General features: G+C 48.6%; 1 protein-coding gene across 1 annotated transcript in view; it reads right to left on the reverse strand.

The window, feature by feature from the left end:
- Positions 1-2,891: 2,891 nt before the first annotated feature.
- IGLON5 (IgLON family member 5) overlaps positions 2,892-16,451 on the reverse strand; it is a 67,008-nt gene continuing 53,448 nt past the window's right edge. Inside the window, 2 exon segments of the mRNA XM_015412946.1 lie at positions 2,892-2,992; positions 4,457-4,611. Coding sequence (XP_015268432.1) covers positions 2,892-2,992; positions 4,457-4,611 — 256 coding nt within the window.

Here is a 16,451-nt window from a genome sequence, read left to right on the forward strand (position 1 = left end):
CAGAGTTGAGGAAACAGAGTCTACCCTCCAAAGCTGCCATTACCTCCAGGGCAACAGATCTCTGTAGTCAGTTGTACTTCTGGGAAAATTCCAGGCCCTATGTTGATGTTGACAATCTTAAATGGAGGAGCCGCTTTTCTACATGTCAGAAGGAGATGCCGTTTTGTGTCTGGGGAACCGCTGAATATATGCCCCTAAATGATGAAAAGGCATCAGGAGTGAGTTATTTACAGTGCAATCCTAAACCGAGTTATGCCCATCTAAACCCACCTGGTTTCAACGGATTTAGCAGGGTGTAACTCTGTTTTTCCTGCCAACCTAGCCGTTCGAAAGCAAGAAATTGCAAGTAGATAAATAGGTACACTTCCGTGGGAAGGTAACAGCGTTCCGTGTGCCTTAGTGTTTAGTCATGTCGGCCACATGACCACGGAAATGTCGGACAGCGCTGGCTTTGAAATGGAGATGAGCACCGCAACCCTAGAGTCGGACTCGACTGGCTTTCGAGCAAGGGAACCTTTACCTTTAACTCTGTTTAGGATTACACTGTTATTAGATTGGAATCGCACGCTCTCAGTCCTGATACTTGCTTCATTCCCACTGGTAGATAGGTAACGGCTGTGTAATATGCAGTTCCACCCCCAAATGGTACAAAAACCTGCCCAACCTGTTTACCAGGAGCAAAACCACCAGGAGCACGCACACACACCAGGAGCAGCGATCCAAGCTGCCTCCAAATGGTGAAAATAAAATCCAAGTAACCATTTTCCTCCAGCTTTATTTTCCTAGCTGCAGAGAACAGCAAGATCTTCGACGGGGAACATAAGGGCCTCCCGTGACCACCGGAAGTTTTCTTGGGCCAGAGATATAATCAGAGATTCGCTACTCGCCTTTCAAACTCTCTAGACAGTGGTCGGGACTGGAAATATTTCATTTTGAATGGAAGCTCGGGATGCCGAATCTTGCACCCGCTATCGAATTCTGGGATTCTGGGAGGTGCAATAGAATGCACTAGACCCTGGCTATCACTCCATTTGAAAGAAAACCCAGATTATGAGCAGCCTGTATCTTTTCAAAGGCTTGAACAGCCATTTATCGCTTTTCTGACCCAAGGAGCCCTCCGGGGCAACCTGAAATCTGTCTGGAACCTAGCAAGGTCTAACCTAAATATTGATTGCATAACACCTCCTGCACTCCATCGTAAACAAATCTTGGACTGGGCCTTTTCTATTACGCTTTGAAAGATCTTTCTCATCCCCCTTTTCTCCTACTTATTTAATAAAAAATATCTTTACTGAAAGTCTAGCCGGAAGAAGAATTCTGGAGGACTCAAAAGCTTTAGCTCAGTATTTTAGGACACATTAGTTCATCCTAATCCAAGGGATTACCCTCTGTGTTGGGTATGGATTTTGAAGTCAGGGGTTTCTAAGGTGCAATGAATAATGATAACTTTAGAATATTTCTAGGTTTAAAAAAACAATGATAAAAGAGACGCATAAACATGGAAAATTTCAAGTGCACAGTCCTTTCGTTCAACAAATATAGAGAGAGGGAGAATAAATGGGGGTGTGGGGGGGTAGGACTTCTCACCACTAGGGAAATCACTGGGAAAAGGTTTTGTGAAAGTGCAAACGAATGTCATTGATTTAAGGAGCTAGCAGATGTCCCACAGAACGATTTTTCGAGAGGGAAAAATGTAATGCCGACCAATGAAGAAACGGTTGGCGTATCAAGCAAGGACAATTCCCCAGCCTGAAATGAGACTGCATCTTTGCAAAACAGGGTTACCAGGTTGCAACCTGGAGACTCCCCCTGCCCCCCCAGTACTTTTACATTCGGCACTGCCTGATGCAACAAGCAGCGATGGATTTTCCCCTCTTCCTTGCTTCAGCCTATAGACAACAAAAAGTTACCTGGTGACCGACCTCATCGGCTAGGACCTTCTTATCCCCCCGCATTTTAAGGGGTAGATATGCCAGGCCTCAAAAACTGAGCAAACTCAGTTCACTGACACACGAGTTCTTCCAAGGACCCTGAAGTGGCGTCACGTCGAAGGGCTGTGGGTTCGAGTCCCAATGCCAGCCGCCAGGCCGGTTCTTGTGGCGTGAGCGTAAATGAAGTCAGGCTCTGCCAAAAAGTTTTAAAAAGGAGACGCGTCCGGTGTCTAAGCTGTGCGGCTGGGCCGATCGCCTTCCCGCTCTCACTTCCAAGTTTCCCAGCCCGAGGCGCGGGTCGAAGCTGACGACGCAAATCCGTTTGGAGGAACTGGGGGAAATGATTCCATTTTGCACAGGAGATTCTCAGCCCAGCCTGAACTAAGTAAAAAAGGAAGCCCAGAAATGCAGACAAACTGCTGAAATCCCCGCCCCGAATAATAGCAGACGAAAAATAAGAAGAAAAAACAAACACAATAACCCCCAAACACCCCCTCCCCCCAAAAAACACCTTTATGGAACTGGCATTCCAGGATGGTGCCTTGGGTTCTCGAAAGGTCCAGTTCACTCAAGGAAGAGAATGATGGTGGCTTATTAAGTCGCAGAGGTGGTGGTGGGGAGGGGGGGGATGTTGTTTGCAGTTAACCCTTTAGAGCCCTCTGTCTTTTCAGTTGTGTTAAATAACAAGTTCGACTGGAAGTGTCTGAGATGGAGGGTGAAGATCAATGGCTGTAGAAACAAATGCATATTTGTTGTTGTTGTGTGTGTGTTTGTGTGTGTTTTGTTTTCTTCTATCCCTCACAGTGATGGGGTTCTTGATAAATTTCATTTCTCTCGCTTCATCTTTCCCAGAATGTAGAGATGCTGCTTTCTCTCACTCTCTCTCTCTCTCTCTCTTTCGGATCCTTTCCCTTCCACTAGTTTCCTTTCCTTGTTTCTGCTTTGTTTCCCTGGCCGGCCCTAAATTTTAAACAACAGAGTCACAAACACGCAGGACAGCAGGCCCAAGAAGAGGGGAGATGTTTGGCCGGCGACAGCCATGTTTTCCAGAGAACCTGGTCCTGTGGGAAAAGGGAAATTGTCATTAAGAAGAGACACTGAAGTTGGAGGAAGACTCCCCAGGCTAGAGTTGTTGACCAGAGATATAGGATATAGAGTCCTGTACCTAGTTGTCAACTCCAGAATTAATTCCCGCTTCTTTCCCTCTTACTACAAGAACAGAAGATTTCTACATATCACACTTTTCTCTACCTTAATGAGTCTCAAAGCGGCTTACACTTGCCTTGCCTTTCCCTCCCCACAACAGGCATCTTCTGAGGTAGGTGGGGATGAGAGAGTTCTGAGAGAACTGGGACTGGCCCAAGGTCATCCAGCAGACTTTGTGTGGAGGGGGAGCGGGGAACCAAACCCGGCTCTCCAGATTAGAGTCTGCCACACTTAAGCACTATACCACGCTGGCTCTCTTAGACCTTTGGCATCTCTCCGCCAACACAGATTGAGGGAAACAGACACACAAAGCTCCTTCAGCATCCTACATACGTCTTCCCCTCCATGTTGTTCACGGAGGATAGGTCTATCATTGGTTACCAGCCATGGTGACTGAATGGAACCTCCATGTTCCGAGGCAGTAAATCTCTGAATACCAGTGTCAGGAAGCGACATTAGGAGAAAGGCTCAGCCTCTATACCCTGTTGCTGGACCTTCAGTGCAACTGGTTGGCTGGTGTGTGAGACAGGATGCTAGACTGGATGGATCACTGGTCAGATCCAGCAGGGCTCTTCTTATATTCTTATGTTTTGATCCTGGCCCCAGTTTTGCGCTACTCCTCTTCCTTCCCTCATTTCTACAAAATGTTCAACTTCAAAACCACTTCATTTCCAACCTGAAGTATTCACACCACAGCAAATATGGGCAGCTCCTCACAAGAACATAAGAAGAGCTTTGCTGGATCAGATGGGTGGTCCATCTAGTCCAGCAGCCCGTCTCACATGGTGGCAAACCAGTTGCCCTAGAGGTCCAACAAACAGGGCAGAAAAGTCAAGGCCTTCCCCATGATGTTGCCTTCTAGCACAGGTATACAGAGGTTTGCCCTGCTTCTGAATATGGAGGGTCTCTTTGGTCTCCATGACTAGTAGCCATTGACGAGTCGATCCTTCATGAATCAGCCTAATCACTGTTTGAAGCCATCAATGTTCATGGCCATCGCGACATCCACTGGCAGTGAATCCCACAAATTTAATTAGTTGCCCCCTTTCCATAATCCCAGGGGGAGGTTGTGAGCCCCAGTGGGGGGGGGGACCCATGAACCCAGACTTCTTGGTCTGAAGTTGTGTTCTCTAGCCCCCCTTGCTAGTACCCCTACACACCCCACTTTCAGAAACCATGCTCCGGGATTGCCATTAGCCATCTCGAGTTCAGCCCCAAGCCCTTCCAAACCCCCAAGGGGCTTCAGTCTCCAAAACCTGGTTTGGTGGGAAAACCTGTTGACAGTTGAGACAGCTTGCTCAGGACCACGGGGGACTCACTGATAAGCCGTAAGGTGATATTGAACGAGCCCAAACTGTTGGAAGCCAGGCAAGTGTAGTTGCCATAATGCCGGGCAGTGACATTGGTGAAGAGCAGCATGGAGCGGGTCCGCTCGTTCTGGATCTGCAGTCCGTCCACGCCGCCGATGACTCTGCTAGGAAGAGGGCAGGGAGGGAGACAACAGGAGAGCATATCGTTAAAGCATTGTGCCCCCCCGCGGATAGCCAGGGCCGGCCCCAGCTTATTTTGCGCCCTAGGCGAGGATCCCTTCTGGCGCCCCCCCCCAGTGCGTCCACCAATTTTCAAAAATAAATGCATTTTTGGAAGAATGAAAAACACAAATAATCAAGAAACTCCCAGAGTATGGGGCCGGGTTCAGTTTGGCGCCCCTAAGGGCCGTCCTGCTCTAGGCGACCGCCTAGTTCGCCTAGTGAGTGAGCCGGCCCTGCGGATAGCACTCATTCCAAATAGTGGGAGGAGCTGGTCTGATCTCATTGCCTGTCTCTAATTGGCATTCCAGGCAGGGATGCTTCAAGGTATCACATCACCCCCACCCCACCAATAAGGCATACCTTATTGGTCTGTACCACAGCTAGCTAAATCCAGTGAAGCCTACCTATGGGTAACTCATATCCCCTGCTCTCGATGGCTGGGAGGGTATCTGATCAAGGTCTTTATCATAGCCTGCTCTGGATATGTTTAACTGAAGATGCTGGGAACTGAACCTGGGACCTTCTACATGCATTGCAGAGGCTCTACCACTGAGCCACAGCCCGTCCCCTTAAAAAGAACACATGACAATGCCTTATATGTAGTCAACTTACAATGTATGAATCATACAACTGTGATGAAGAAGCATTCACAATTATTTATCTAAAGATGTTATACAAAACATTACTTTCTGAATGTGATTATTACAAGAATACAATAGAACAGAAGCGAAAAGGCGGGACGGTGGTCTCCGGATTGGTGCTGCCGTTTCGACAATGTGTCTTCTTCTGACCAAGAATTGTGCCAGTCAATGCGAAGTATGGAGTTCTTCAAGCAACAAAAAGCTGCATACTCATGAGTTCTCTAACTCTCATAGCTTGAGAAGCAACATCTCTAATTCTAGGAAAAAAGTTCTCCCAAAATGTTTTGTATAACACCTTTAGATAAATAATTGTGAATGCTTCTTCATCACAGTTGTATGATTCATACATTGTAAGTCCTCTGGACTGTGACCATCTCATTGTTTGCCGCTTTATATGTAGTCAAACCATTGTTGCATAAAGGTCAGTATTGTCCATTGTCCAGAGAGATCAATTCACCATAAAAACACTGTTCTCTATAGGGGAGGAAAGACGATAGGATGGTTGGCTCTCTCTCTTGCACAGCCCGAGTTCTTTTGATTTTGCACCATCTCTGGGAGAAAGAGGGGTGTCTTGAGGGAGGGCACAGTGTATTGACATTTTTATCCCACCCTTGAGCTCAGGGTAGTATACATGGTCCTTTCTCATGTTATCCTCACGATAACCTAGTGAGGTGTCTGTCTGGCTCAAGAAGAGTCCTTGGCCTAAAGCTCGTAAGTCATCTTCACGGCAGAGCGGGGATTTGAACACAGATCCTAATCGGACACTCTAATGCCATGGTCCAGCCAACGTTCTTACAAAGTTTCACCAGAGTGTGACTGTGTCCTTCTAGCAAACAAGAGAAACACTCCGTTCCCCCCTTGAAGCAAGCTTCTACCATTTTATGGGAACCATCCGGTAAAAGCTAATCATGACCAAACCCCATTAAAATCAGTGGAGCTTCAGGAAGCCATCACTGAGCCTTGTTCCATCGCATCAGGATACACTTGGGCTGACTGGTACCCTTTCTGCATGGTTTTACGAGGCTGCTGGCATTTAATCAAATGTCAGTTTCCAACTTGATTTTGATGGGGCCTTATCAGCACACCTGGTATTTTTGGCCACTGTGTGACAGAGTGTTGGATTGGATGGGCCTTTGGCCTGATCCAAAACCAAACAAAGGTTTAGTGGAAAAGAGGGCCAATATTAAAACCTATTCATAAAAAGAAGTACATGTATTTATTGATACATGTATAGGGGCCCAATTACAGCCAATATACATAAACCATAATCATAACCAGGGCTAAAAAAATGACCTGACGTGTTTCGGCCGGATCGGCCTTCCTCAGAGGTCATACAAGTGTGGCTAGATGGTAAATAGTTACACTCATAAAACACAATCAAAAATGTATACAAAATATAATTTCAATTAGGACCATAAAGGAAATTGCCAGGCACAAAGTGAATATGCGCATACAATCTTTTTAGTGCAATCACTAGCTCAGTAGATATAAAATCAACCTATGGTCCACAAATAACCTTCTTAGATTGTGTTGCCACAATAATTACAAGTAAACAGCAATTTACTTTGGCCTGATCCAACATTGGCGTCTCTTATGTTCTTACATTTTGATACGTTCTGGATTCTGTTGGTGGCTGTGTCTTCTTGCGGAGAGAAAGGCTGGCTTAACATTCAAAAATTATTATTATTATTATTATTATTATTATTAATTAATTAAGCTTATTAATCGCCCAATCCCTGCTACTGCAGGGCTCTGGGCGATGTACGACGTGAATAAAAACGTACACTAGATAAAACAAAGCCAAGCGGCACATTTTAAAACAGATGGCGAACAAATTAATCCCATTTCAGACTGCCGGCCGCTTCGCGGGCAGGGGGAAAGAGGTAAGACTAATGTAGAGAGCATAAGAGGGTGCCAGTCAAGATGGAAACCGTCACTCTCCTCAACAAAAAGCCTGGTGGGACATCTCAGCCTTGCAGGCCCTGCGGAATTTCATAAGGTCCCACAGGGCCTGCAGATAAATTAAGAGAGGTTCCCTTGCTCGAAAGCCAGTCGGATCCGACTCTAGGGTTGCGGTGCTCATCTCCGTTTCAAAGCCGAAGATCCATCGCTGTCCGAAGACGTTTCCGTGGTCATGTGGCCGGCATGACTAAACACCAAGGCGCACGGAGCGCTGTTCCCTTCCCACCGAAGTGGTACCTATTTATCGACTTGCAATTTCTTGCTTTCGAACTGCTAGGTTGGCAGGAGCTGGAACTAGAGACGGGAGCTCACTCCGTCATGCGGCAACCCAGGTCTCGAACTGCTGAACTACCGACCTTCCACAGCCTGCAGTTCAGCGTCTTAACCACTTGAGCCACCGCAGCTCCTTAAATTAAGAGAACCAAAGCAGAATGTGTAAGATTGCCAGCTCTGGACTGAGAAGTTCCTGAAGGTTCGGGAGTGGGGGCTGAGGAAGGGAGGGGGCTCAGCAGGGAGGTGATGCCACAGAGCCCGCCCTATTGTAACTGCTGGAGAACTCCAGGACCCAGGTTGCTGTTACCAGGCTTTGCCCCCCCTTCCAGTTTAACTTGGAGCATTCCTCAAATTAACTGAGGAAGTGCGATGCACACCTGTCACTCACTTCACAGTTTGCACCTTCCTTTCTTTTTAAAAACAAGTGATGGAGATACTCCTGCTCATCTGCGTGTCGATTAGATCCCTGCACCCAAAAGGGGGAGGGGATCTTGAGTCAACAGCATGTGAGCACAAGTCGGTAGCATATGAAGGCAAAAAAAGAAGAAGAACCACACTGGGGGAGAAAAAACCCCAACCCTGCTCCAGTCCAAACAAAGTGGAAGGATCAAAAACGGAAGCCGGGAGTAGCACTAATGCGCTGCGAATCAAGTCAGGGCTTTCGGAAGCCGAAGATTCGGGACGGAAATTCAAAAGGGGGCAATTATTATTAAAAAAGAAGAAGCCTAGAAATCGGCCAATCTCGATAGTAGACGGGGTGTGTGTGTGAGGCTGAATCTGCTGATGCAGTTGAAGGGGTTCTCGGCAGTTTCCACGCCTCCCTGGAGCCACCTCCCCGCAGCCCCAGCGGTTGTTTGTCTCCGCTCAAGCCTGCCAGACAGGCGATCCATCTTCTATTGGACCACAATCCCCACAGCAGCGGCGGACCCGGCATCTCATCCTACCTGCCTCCCTCTTATAAAGTGTGTGTGAGTGTCTGCAGCTCTGGAGAGAGGGGGCTGTTTCATCATTCTTAAATGTGGCAGCCGTGGTGGAATTCTCCATGCGTGCACCCCTCTCGTAGTGGGCCAATGGACGTGTCCCAACCGATCCTGCCCCCCCCAGTTCTCCTTTACATTTTACGGACTTGTCTAGCCTGCTTTGGGTTCAATTAAGCCAAGTCCACCAAAACTCATGCCCCGGTCCGTCAGCTGTACATGGAGGCTCAGGGAGAGGCTTGACACTCTCCCTGGTTTTGCAGTCCCAGACAGGCAGTTAAAACAGGACATTTACTGAGTCCCCTCGAGGGCCGCTGCCGTGCATGACTGCTGGGTCACGTTCAGGCAAGATCAACAGCTACGCGTACATGTGCGTTCTCTGTTGCGGCCCCCACCCTAGTGGAATACCTGGCCTGAGGAGGTCACAAAGGCTCCCGCATTTCTGGCATTTCACAAAGTATGCAGAACTGAATCGTTCAGGAGGGGATTTCTATCAAGGTAAGAGGGCGATGTAGGGAATTGTTCTGGAAAGCACCTTTAAAAAGGGACTTAGACAAAACCATATATTTGCTTTATATATTCTCCTGCAGTCGCTGCAGTATTTGCTACTTATGTAAGACCATTTTTATGCATTGTGTCTCTATCATGTCTGGTAGTCTAGGCTTCTTTCAAGTTCTGTAGTCCTGGTCCTAGTACTTGTTGTTGTTCCTTCACACAGTCGAGTCCGACTCTTCGCAACCCCATGCACTACATCACGCCAGGCCTTCCGGTCTTCCGCCGTCATCTGGAGTTTGCTTAATTTCATGTTAGTTGCATCTATGACACTGTCTAACCATCTCATCCTTTGCCGTCCCCGTCTTCTTTGACCTTCAATCTTTCCCAGCATCAGGGTCTTCTCCAGTGAGTGCTCCCTTCTCATTGAGTGGCCAAAGTATCTGAGCTTCAGCTTCACTATCTGGTCTTCCAGGGTACAGTCAGGGTTAATTTCTTTTAGGATTGACTGATTTGATCTCCTTGCAGTCCAAGAGACTCTCAAGAGTCTTCTCCAGCACCACAGTTCAAAAGAATCTATTCTTCGGCGCTCGACCTTCCTCATAGTCCAACTCTCGCAGCCACACATTATTACTGGGGATACCATTGCTTTGACCATACGGACTTTTGTTGGCAGGGTGATGTCTCTGCTTTTTATTATGCTGTCTAGTACAGTGCCTATTAAAAGTCTTACCATACTGACGTAGGGTTTCCAGGTCCCCCAGTAGGATGGGGGATCCCTTGATTTCAGGTGCTCCTCTCCACCACAACCCCCATTACCCCCGCCGGAAGGGAAGAAGCCAGAAATAAATCTGACGTGCTTATGTCACCCGGAAGTAATGTAGGCATGTTGTCGGGGGTGTGTGTGTGTGTGAGTGACACTCTGGGTTTTGGGCAAAACTCTATGGTTCGAAGCTAATTCTACCATAATATTTTGCTCACAAACTAGAGCATTGCCCCCAACGTCCCTGATGTGCCTACATCACTTCTGGGTGATGAAGGCCCATCATCCTTCTCCCCCCCCCTCTCCTGGAGCCTCCTAGTACGTCCCCTGCTGGCTTGTCCAACCCACCTGGCATCCCTATACTGACGGCATCGATTTATACTGTGGAATTTGCTTTGGCCCTAACCTAGATGGTCCAGGCTACCCCGATATCTTCAGATCACGGGAAGCTAAGCAGGGTCCGCTTCAGTTAGTACTTCAGTGGGAGGCCAGCAAGGCAATCCAGGTTTGCAATGCATAGGCAGGCAATGGCAAAACACCTCCGTTCATCTCTTGCCTTGAACACCCTAGGGGGCAGCCACAGTAAGCTATGACCGGATGGCACTTTCCACCAACAGCAACCCATTCTGAGTCTCAGTGAGAAACATGGGTTGTAAATAAATAATGCATCGCACAGGCCTGGAATGAAGCAATGAAACTTAATATTGCATGCCATATTCTTCTCTGCTTATCGAATTGTATTCGTATGTCCCTTTTCAGCAGATACTCCCAATAGGAAGGTCTGATAGTTAACAAGGTTATCTTGATGGGTTTGACCTTCTTCCTTGCCATGGGTGGATCTCGCTAGCCAGGCCCTGGAAATGGTACTGAAACAGAAGTAGATCTACCCTGGAAGCCCCCACCAAACACTGCTGATCTGGGAGTGGAGCATACAACATCCTAGATCAGGGGTCCCCGACCTTTTTGAGGCTTTGGGCACATTTGGAATTCTGACACAGTCTGTTGTAAAAAAATGTCTGCTGTAAAATGGCTGCCACAGGAGGTGGAGCCAGTCACAAAATGTCTGCTGTAAAATGGCTGCCACAGGAGGTGGAGCCAGTCACAAAATGTCTGCTGTAAAATGGCTGCCACAGGAGGTGGAGCCAGTCACAAAATGTCTGCTGTAAAATGGCTGCCACAGGAGGTGGCAGTTTAGCACATCATTCTCTTCTCCTCCATTTAGGGCTGCCAAACCGCGGCGGGGGATCCGTGCGTCGTCGCAGGATCGCTGCCGCGGGGGGACAGCGATCCGCGTTGCACCGGCGTCGCCAGGATGTGACGCTACGTGTCGCCCTGGCAACGGGACTCCAAACAGCCCCGTTGCCAGAGCGACGCGTAGTGTCACATCCTGGCGACGCTGGTGCAATGCGGATCACTGTCCCCCGTGGCAGCGATCCTGCGACGACGCACGGATCCCCCGCCGTGGTTTGGCAGCCCTACCTCCATTTTATCTTCACAACAACCCCATGAGATTGCACAGGCTGAGAGTGTGTGACTGTCCCAAGGGTACTCAGCAAGCAACCATGGCTAGAGTCGGCATTCGAATCTGGGTCTCCCAGATCCTAGTCTGACACTCTAACCACACTGCCCCTTTTCCTTTGTCAACATTGGTAGCGGTTTGGGATCTGCAATTTGTTCTTTCCAAATTGACTTCTGCCCCAGGTTGCCAACTCTGGGTTGAGAAATTCCCGGAGATCTCGGGGTACAGCCTGGGGTGGGACCTCTGTAGGGTATAATGCGAATGAGTCTGCCCTCTTTAGGAGCCATTTTTTCCAGGGGGACTGAACGCTGCAGTCTGAAGATCAGTCATAATTCTGGGAAATTTCCAGGCCCCCACCTGGAGGCTGGCAACCCTACGTCTGCCCCAAATATAGCTAACGAGATTTTGTAGCGATCAATCATTCCTCAGATGATGACCTCCATCTTGAACTCTCACCTACAGCAAATTACGTGCCACTTTTCATAGTTTTAATGTGTCACAGGCAGCAGTTCAACAGGTAGAGCTGGCCCAAGCATGGGGGTGCTGCAGTGTTCATTTCCACCTGTTGTGTGGCCTTTTACAGGCATAGATTCACCACCCATTACAAAGTAGTAACTGTACACTTCGGGAGATGACTCAGGAGTAGATCCAAATGTCTTCCAGCATTCGCTGGGTTTCTATATAATGTTTCAAGCTGCAGTTCTGAAAAAGAAGGGGTATCCAATTTCTTACCTGCAGAGAGATCTGGCTCGCTCTGCCTCCCCCGCTTCCATTAGTGGCTCTCTCACATCAGCTCTTGTTAAACCTCGCCGATTGATTTCCCAGAAAGCGTACCTGGAAGACCTTCCTCCGAATCCCAGACATGCGATGTTGTTTGTTTGCCATCAAGCTGCAGCTGACTCACGGCAACCACAGACACTCAGAGCGATGTTCCCTCTAAGCTGTGGAGTCTTGTGAGCAAAAATTCTACTCTGTGAGCTACTGACATTAAAGTTGTGAGCGAGTGATTTGGCTACTGCATAAATTAGCTTGCTCTGGAGCCCTCCTTCCTGAGTTGAGACAAAAATGTATGAGCTGGAGGCTACACCCATTTGGTGTAGTGGTCAAGTGTGCGGACTCTAATCTGGGAGAACCGGGTTTGATTCCCCACTCCTCCACTTGCACCTGCTGATGTGACCTTGGGTCAGTCACAAGCTCTGGCACAGCTGTCCTTGAAAAAGAGCAGTTTCTGTCAGAGTTCTCTCAGCCCCACCCACCTCACAGGGTGTCTGTTGTGGGGAGGGGAAGGGAAAGGAGTTTGTAAGCCGTTCTGAGACTCCAAGTGAAGGGCGGGGTATAAATCCAATCTCTTCTCTTCTCTTCTTCTAAAAAACTGTGAGCTAGCTCACATTAATTTGGCTTAGAGGGAACACTGACTCAGAGGCGGTTTGCCATTGCCTGCTTCTGTGTAGCCACTGAACTTTCGCGGTGGTCTCCCATCCAAATACTAGCCAGGGGTGACCCTGCTTAGCTTCCGAGAGCTGACAAGAACAGGCTGGCCTTGTCTAACCAGGTCAGGGCTAGACACATGAGAGCTACCCGTGCTTACTGCAAATGCTCTGAGGCACCCAAATCTCTAATAACCCTAATCTACACCCTAGATGTAATCCAGTCATGGATCTCCTGCCACTCCTTATTATTTTTTTAACTTATAAACAGCTTTGTGTGGGGAGGTAGAGCTGAACTGGATCGGCTGGTCTAACCAGGTCAGGGCTAGACACCTGAGAGCTACCCATGCTTACTGCAAATGCTCTGAGGCACCCAGATCTCTAATAACCCTAATCTACACCCTGGATGTAATCCAGTCATGGATCTCCTGCCACTCATTATTATTTTTTTAATTTATAAACAGCTTTGTGTGGGGAGGTAGAGCTGAACTGGATCTGACCAGCAGTGCTGGGGAAAGGAAAGGGTTAATCCTTTCCTCCGTGGTATCATTTTCCCGATCAATCTCCTCCCCGCAGAAGGGGGGGGGGGGCTGAAATGCAAGCACAAGGGGCATTCCCTCACCACCAAAATGGTAGGCAGTGGGGAAGCCGATAAGAGACTTCCAAAAAGTGCAGAGAAACAGAAAGATGGATTATTCTCACACTCTAATCCTGTAGTGACATGTCAAAAGCTGGACCTGGCCTTCCCAATGGTGGTGGTGGGGGGTTGGGAGAGTGACTGTCGCAGCGGGTGCAGAAGAGGACAAAGTACAAGCACGTGGTCTCTCCCCGCAACCCCCAGAAAATACTCCACGGTGGGGAAACTGACCCGAGACTTACTTTTTTAAAAATACAGAGAACCAGAAAGACAGATTATTCTAACGTTATAACACTATAGCGACATGTCAGCGAATGATTAAAAAATAACCCCCCCCATGGTAGTGGGGGTGGGGGGATGACCACCACGAGGAGGGGGGGCAGGGAAAATGCAAGGAAACCTGCCACGTGGAAGGCAAGATTCCATTGTAATGCATTAGCGCTTGTAGGAACAGTGGGAAACCACACAAGCCCATCTCCACGTGGCAAGCATCCCCATTTGTTTTTAGGGGTGCCAGGTTCCCCAGCTGCTGGTGGGGGGTAGGTCTGCCAGCTCCAGGTTGTGAAGTTCTTGATTTGGGGGCGGAGCTGGGGATAAGGTTGCCAGGCACTGTCAGCGGGGGTCTCCCAGCTGTTGCCCAGGGTCATCACGCCAGGCACATTGTGTAGGGGAATCTCTAGCGTTTGGCCAAAAACTCTATGGTCACCATGGAGTTTTTAGCTGAACGCTAGAGCATTCCCTGTACGAGATGCCCAGCACAATGATGTCACCTCTGGGTGACATCACTGCACTGTGCTCTTCGGGGGTGGGGCTTTCCCTGCTGGCCGGTGGCAGATTGAGAGCCCTGGAATCGGGGGGATCCCCGCCCCCATCGTGGGGGAGGATTGCCACCCTAGCTGGGGAGGGCAGGGGCCTCAGAGGGGTACATTGCCACAGATTCCACTCTTCAAAGCAGCAGTTTCCTGCAGGGGAACTGATCTCTGTAGTCTGGAGAAGAGCTGGAATTCTGGAAGATCCCCCAGGCCCCACCTGGAGGCTGGCACCCCTAATTATTTTTAAGTAGAACTAAACCATCAGGAGATCTGTCCACAGGTCTTGAGTGTCAGATGTTGCTAACCCCTGTTCACACTAGGGCTGCCATTCCCCCCGCTTTCGAGCCCCGATTTCCGCTCCCGCGGAATCGGGGCCCGGGGAAAACCCCACCCCCGCATACGCGTTTTCCCCTCAAATGGCATGGCCCTGCCCCCAGCGTGTGACGTCACTTCCGGGTGATGCGCACATGGCGCGCGTGCGCGCGCCTAAGACGCCGGCCGGGAGCCCCCCGCTCCCGGCCAAAAAACATTTGGCAACCCTAGTTCACACGCTAGTCAGTTTATGGGTTCCCTTCCTTTTTAGCTCTTTGATTGTATGCATTCCATTCAGCACTGTCTTAACAGACCGTCTCATGTCTCATGTGTGATCCTTCGCATCGCCAGGCTTAACTCCCCTCCGTCTTTTCGCACTCAATGCTCAACGCACCTCTAGCACCGTTTCCTAATAAAATAACGACTTGCGGTTTCTCATCAGTGAACAGGCCTGGCCACAAAACGGCCCCTCTGAGACAACAAGAGGTTTGAACCGTGAACTTTTATCACCAGACTGACGTGGGAACGCTGCAGAAAAGCCGCCCGGAGGCTCTTTCGGAGATAACTGCAATCCTCTTGGAAGGTGTCAGTCTCCAAACCTGGAACGCAGGTCCCGAGGAAGGGCGCTCGGCTGACACAGAAAGGTAGAAAAGTGGGAACGATCTCCCCGTTCCGTCAGCCCCCCGCCGATTCCATCGGCAAAAAATGAACTTGATTCTTGTGGCATCTTAAACATGATTTTAGAGATGAACCAACTTTTATTCCAGCACAGGCTTTTGCTGACTAGAGGAGCTCATGCTTTTTAGTAGACAAGCATTTCTTCTTTCAAAGGGGTTGATTTTTTATTTGCCGTGAATTCCACTCCCCAAACCGTTTCCATGTGATACTCTTGTGAATCAGAGCAGCAGACTCCTGAAGATGTTATCTTTTAAACTTGACTCAATTCTATGGGAATCATAGCTCACATAGCATCTATGTATAGATGATCAGATTATGTACTAACTTAGTTTGTTATGAGTGTCGATGTATGTTGTAAAAATCTGTATCGATGACTAACTGGTTGGTTTGTAATTTTGGATTTTCAGGACAGTTGTGTACTGTTTTGCGGTTATTAGATTTCTTGATATGTTATACTTCCTCTTAATAAACATTTTAAAAATGAAGAAAAAAAAATGCTGACTGCCCTTGGAGATCTCTCTCGGTAAACACTGGCGGGGGATGGTTTCTGAGGGTAGCTGTGTCGTAGCCAGGTTTTTTGGGGCGGTGTCCAGACAGCTGCCCATCAACAGTTACAGCTAGGTGTCATCAGCATACTGGTGACATCCAAGCCCAAAACTCTGTACCAGCTGGGCAAGGAGGCATATATAGATGTTAAATAACATTGGAGAGATGATTGCCCCCTGAGGGACCCCACATATTAAGGAGTACCTAGTTGCCACCTTCTCCTGGACCATGAAGAAATGATATGAGCCACTTCAAGACTACCCCCATGGACTCCTATGTTGGCACAGCAGTGGGTCAGAAGATCAGCTTTCAAGAGGAGAAGTCGAAGGAACAGGTCTCTGTAATGAAAAAGAGCACCAGCTTCAAAATGGAAAACTGGACAAGGTTTCCCAGCAGCCAGCTTAGAAATTTAGGCCCTGTCCACACGATAAAACCTATAGGGGCTTGATGCCGCTTGTTCCGTCTGGCGCTAAGTCAACGACAGCGCCTTCTGGACGTGATTCAACGCACGGCCAAAGTTAAGTAGAATTAAATCGTTTTTTATGAAGCTCCACATGCGTTCAGAAGATTTCTGTACTCACAATCAAGCTGAATAACTGGTGGAATTCACATCTTTGTAATCTAATTCAGTTCACTGGCTCAGGGTGAAAAAGATTGCGTGCTCCGACCCCTTTGCCGTTTCAAAGAAACGAAAGAGAGCTGTAAACTCAAATCCCGCGCCTCTGGGTGGAGGAAATGACTGT

Source organism: Gekko japonicus, unplaced genomic scaffold, assembly GCF_001447785.1.
Source record: "Gekko japonicus isolate JY-2015 unplaced genomic scaffold, Gekko_japonicus_V1.1 scaffold1915, whole genome shotgun sequence".
In the NCBI taxonomy this organism is placed as follows: domain Eukaryota; kingdom Metazoa; phylum Chordata; class Lepidosauria; order Squamata; family Gekkonidae; genus Gekko; species Gekko japonicus.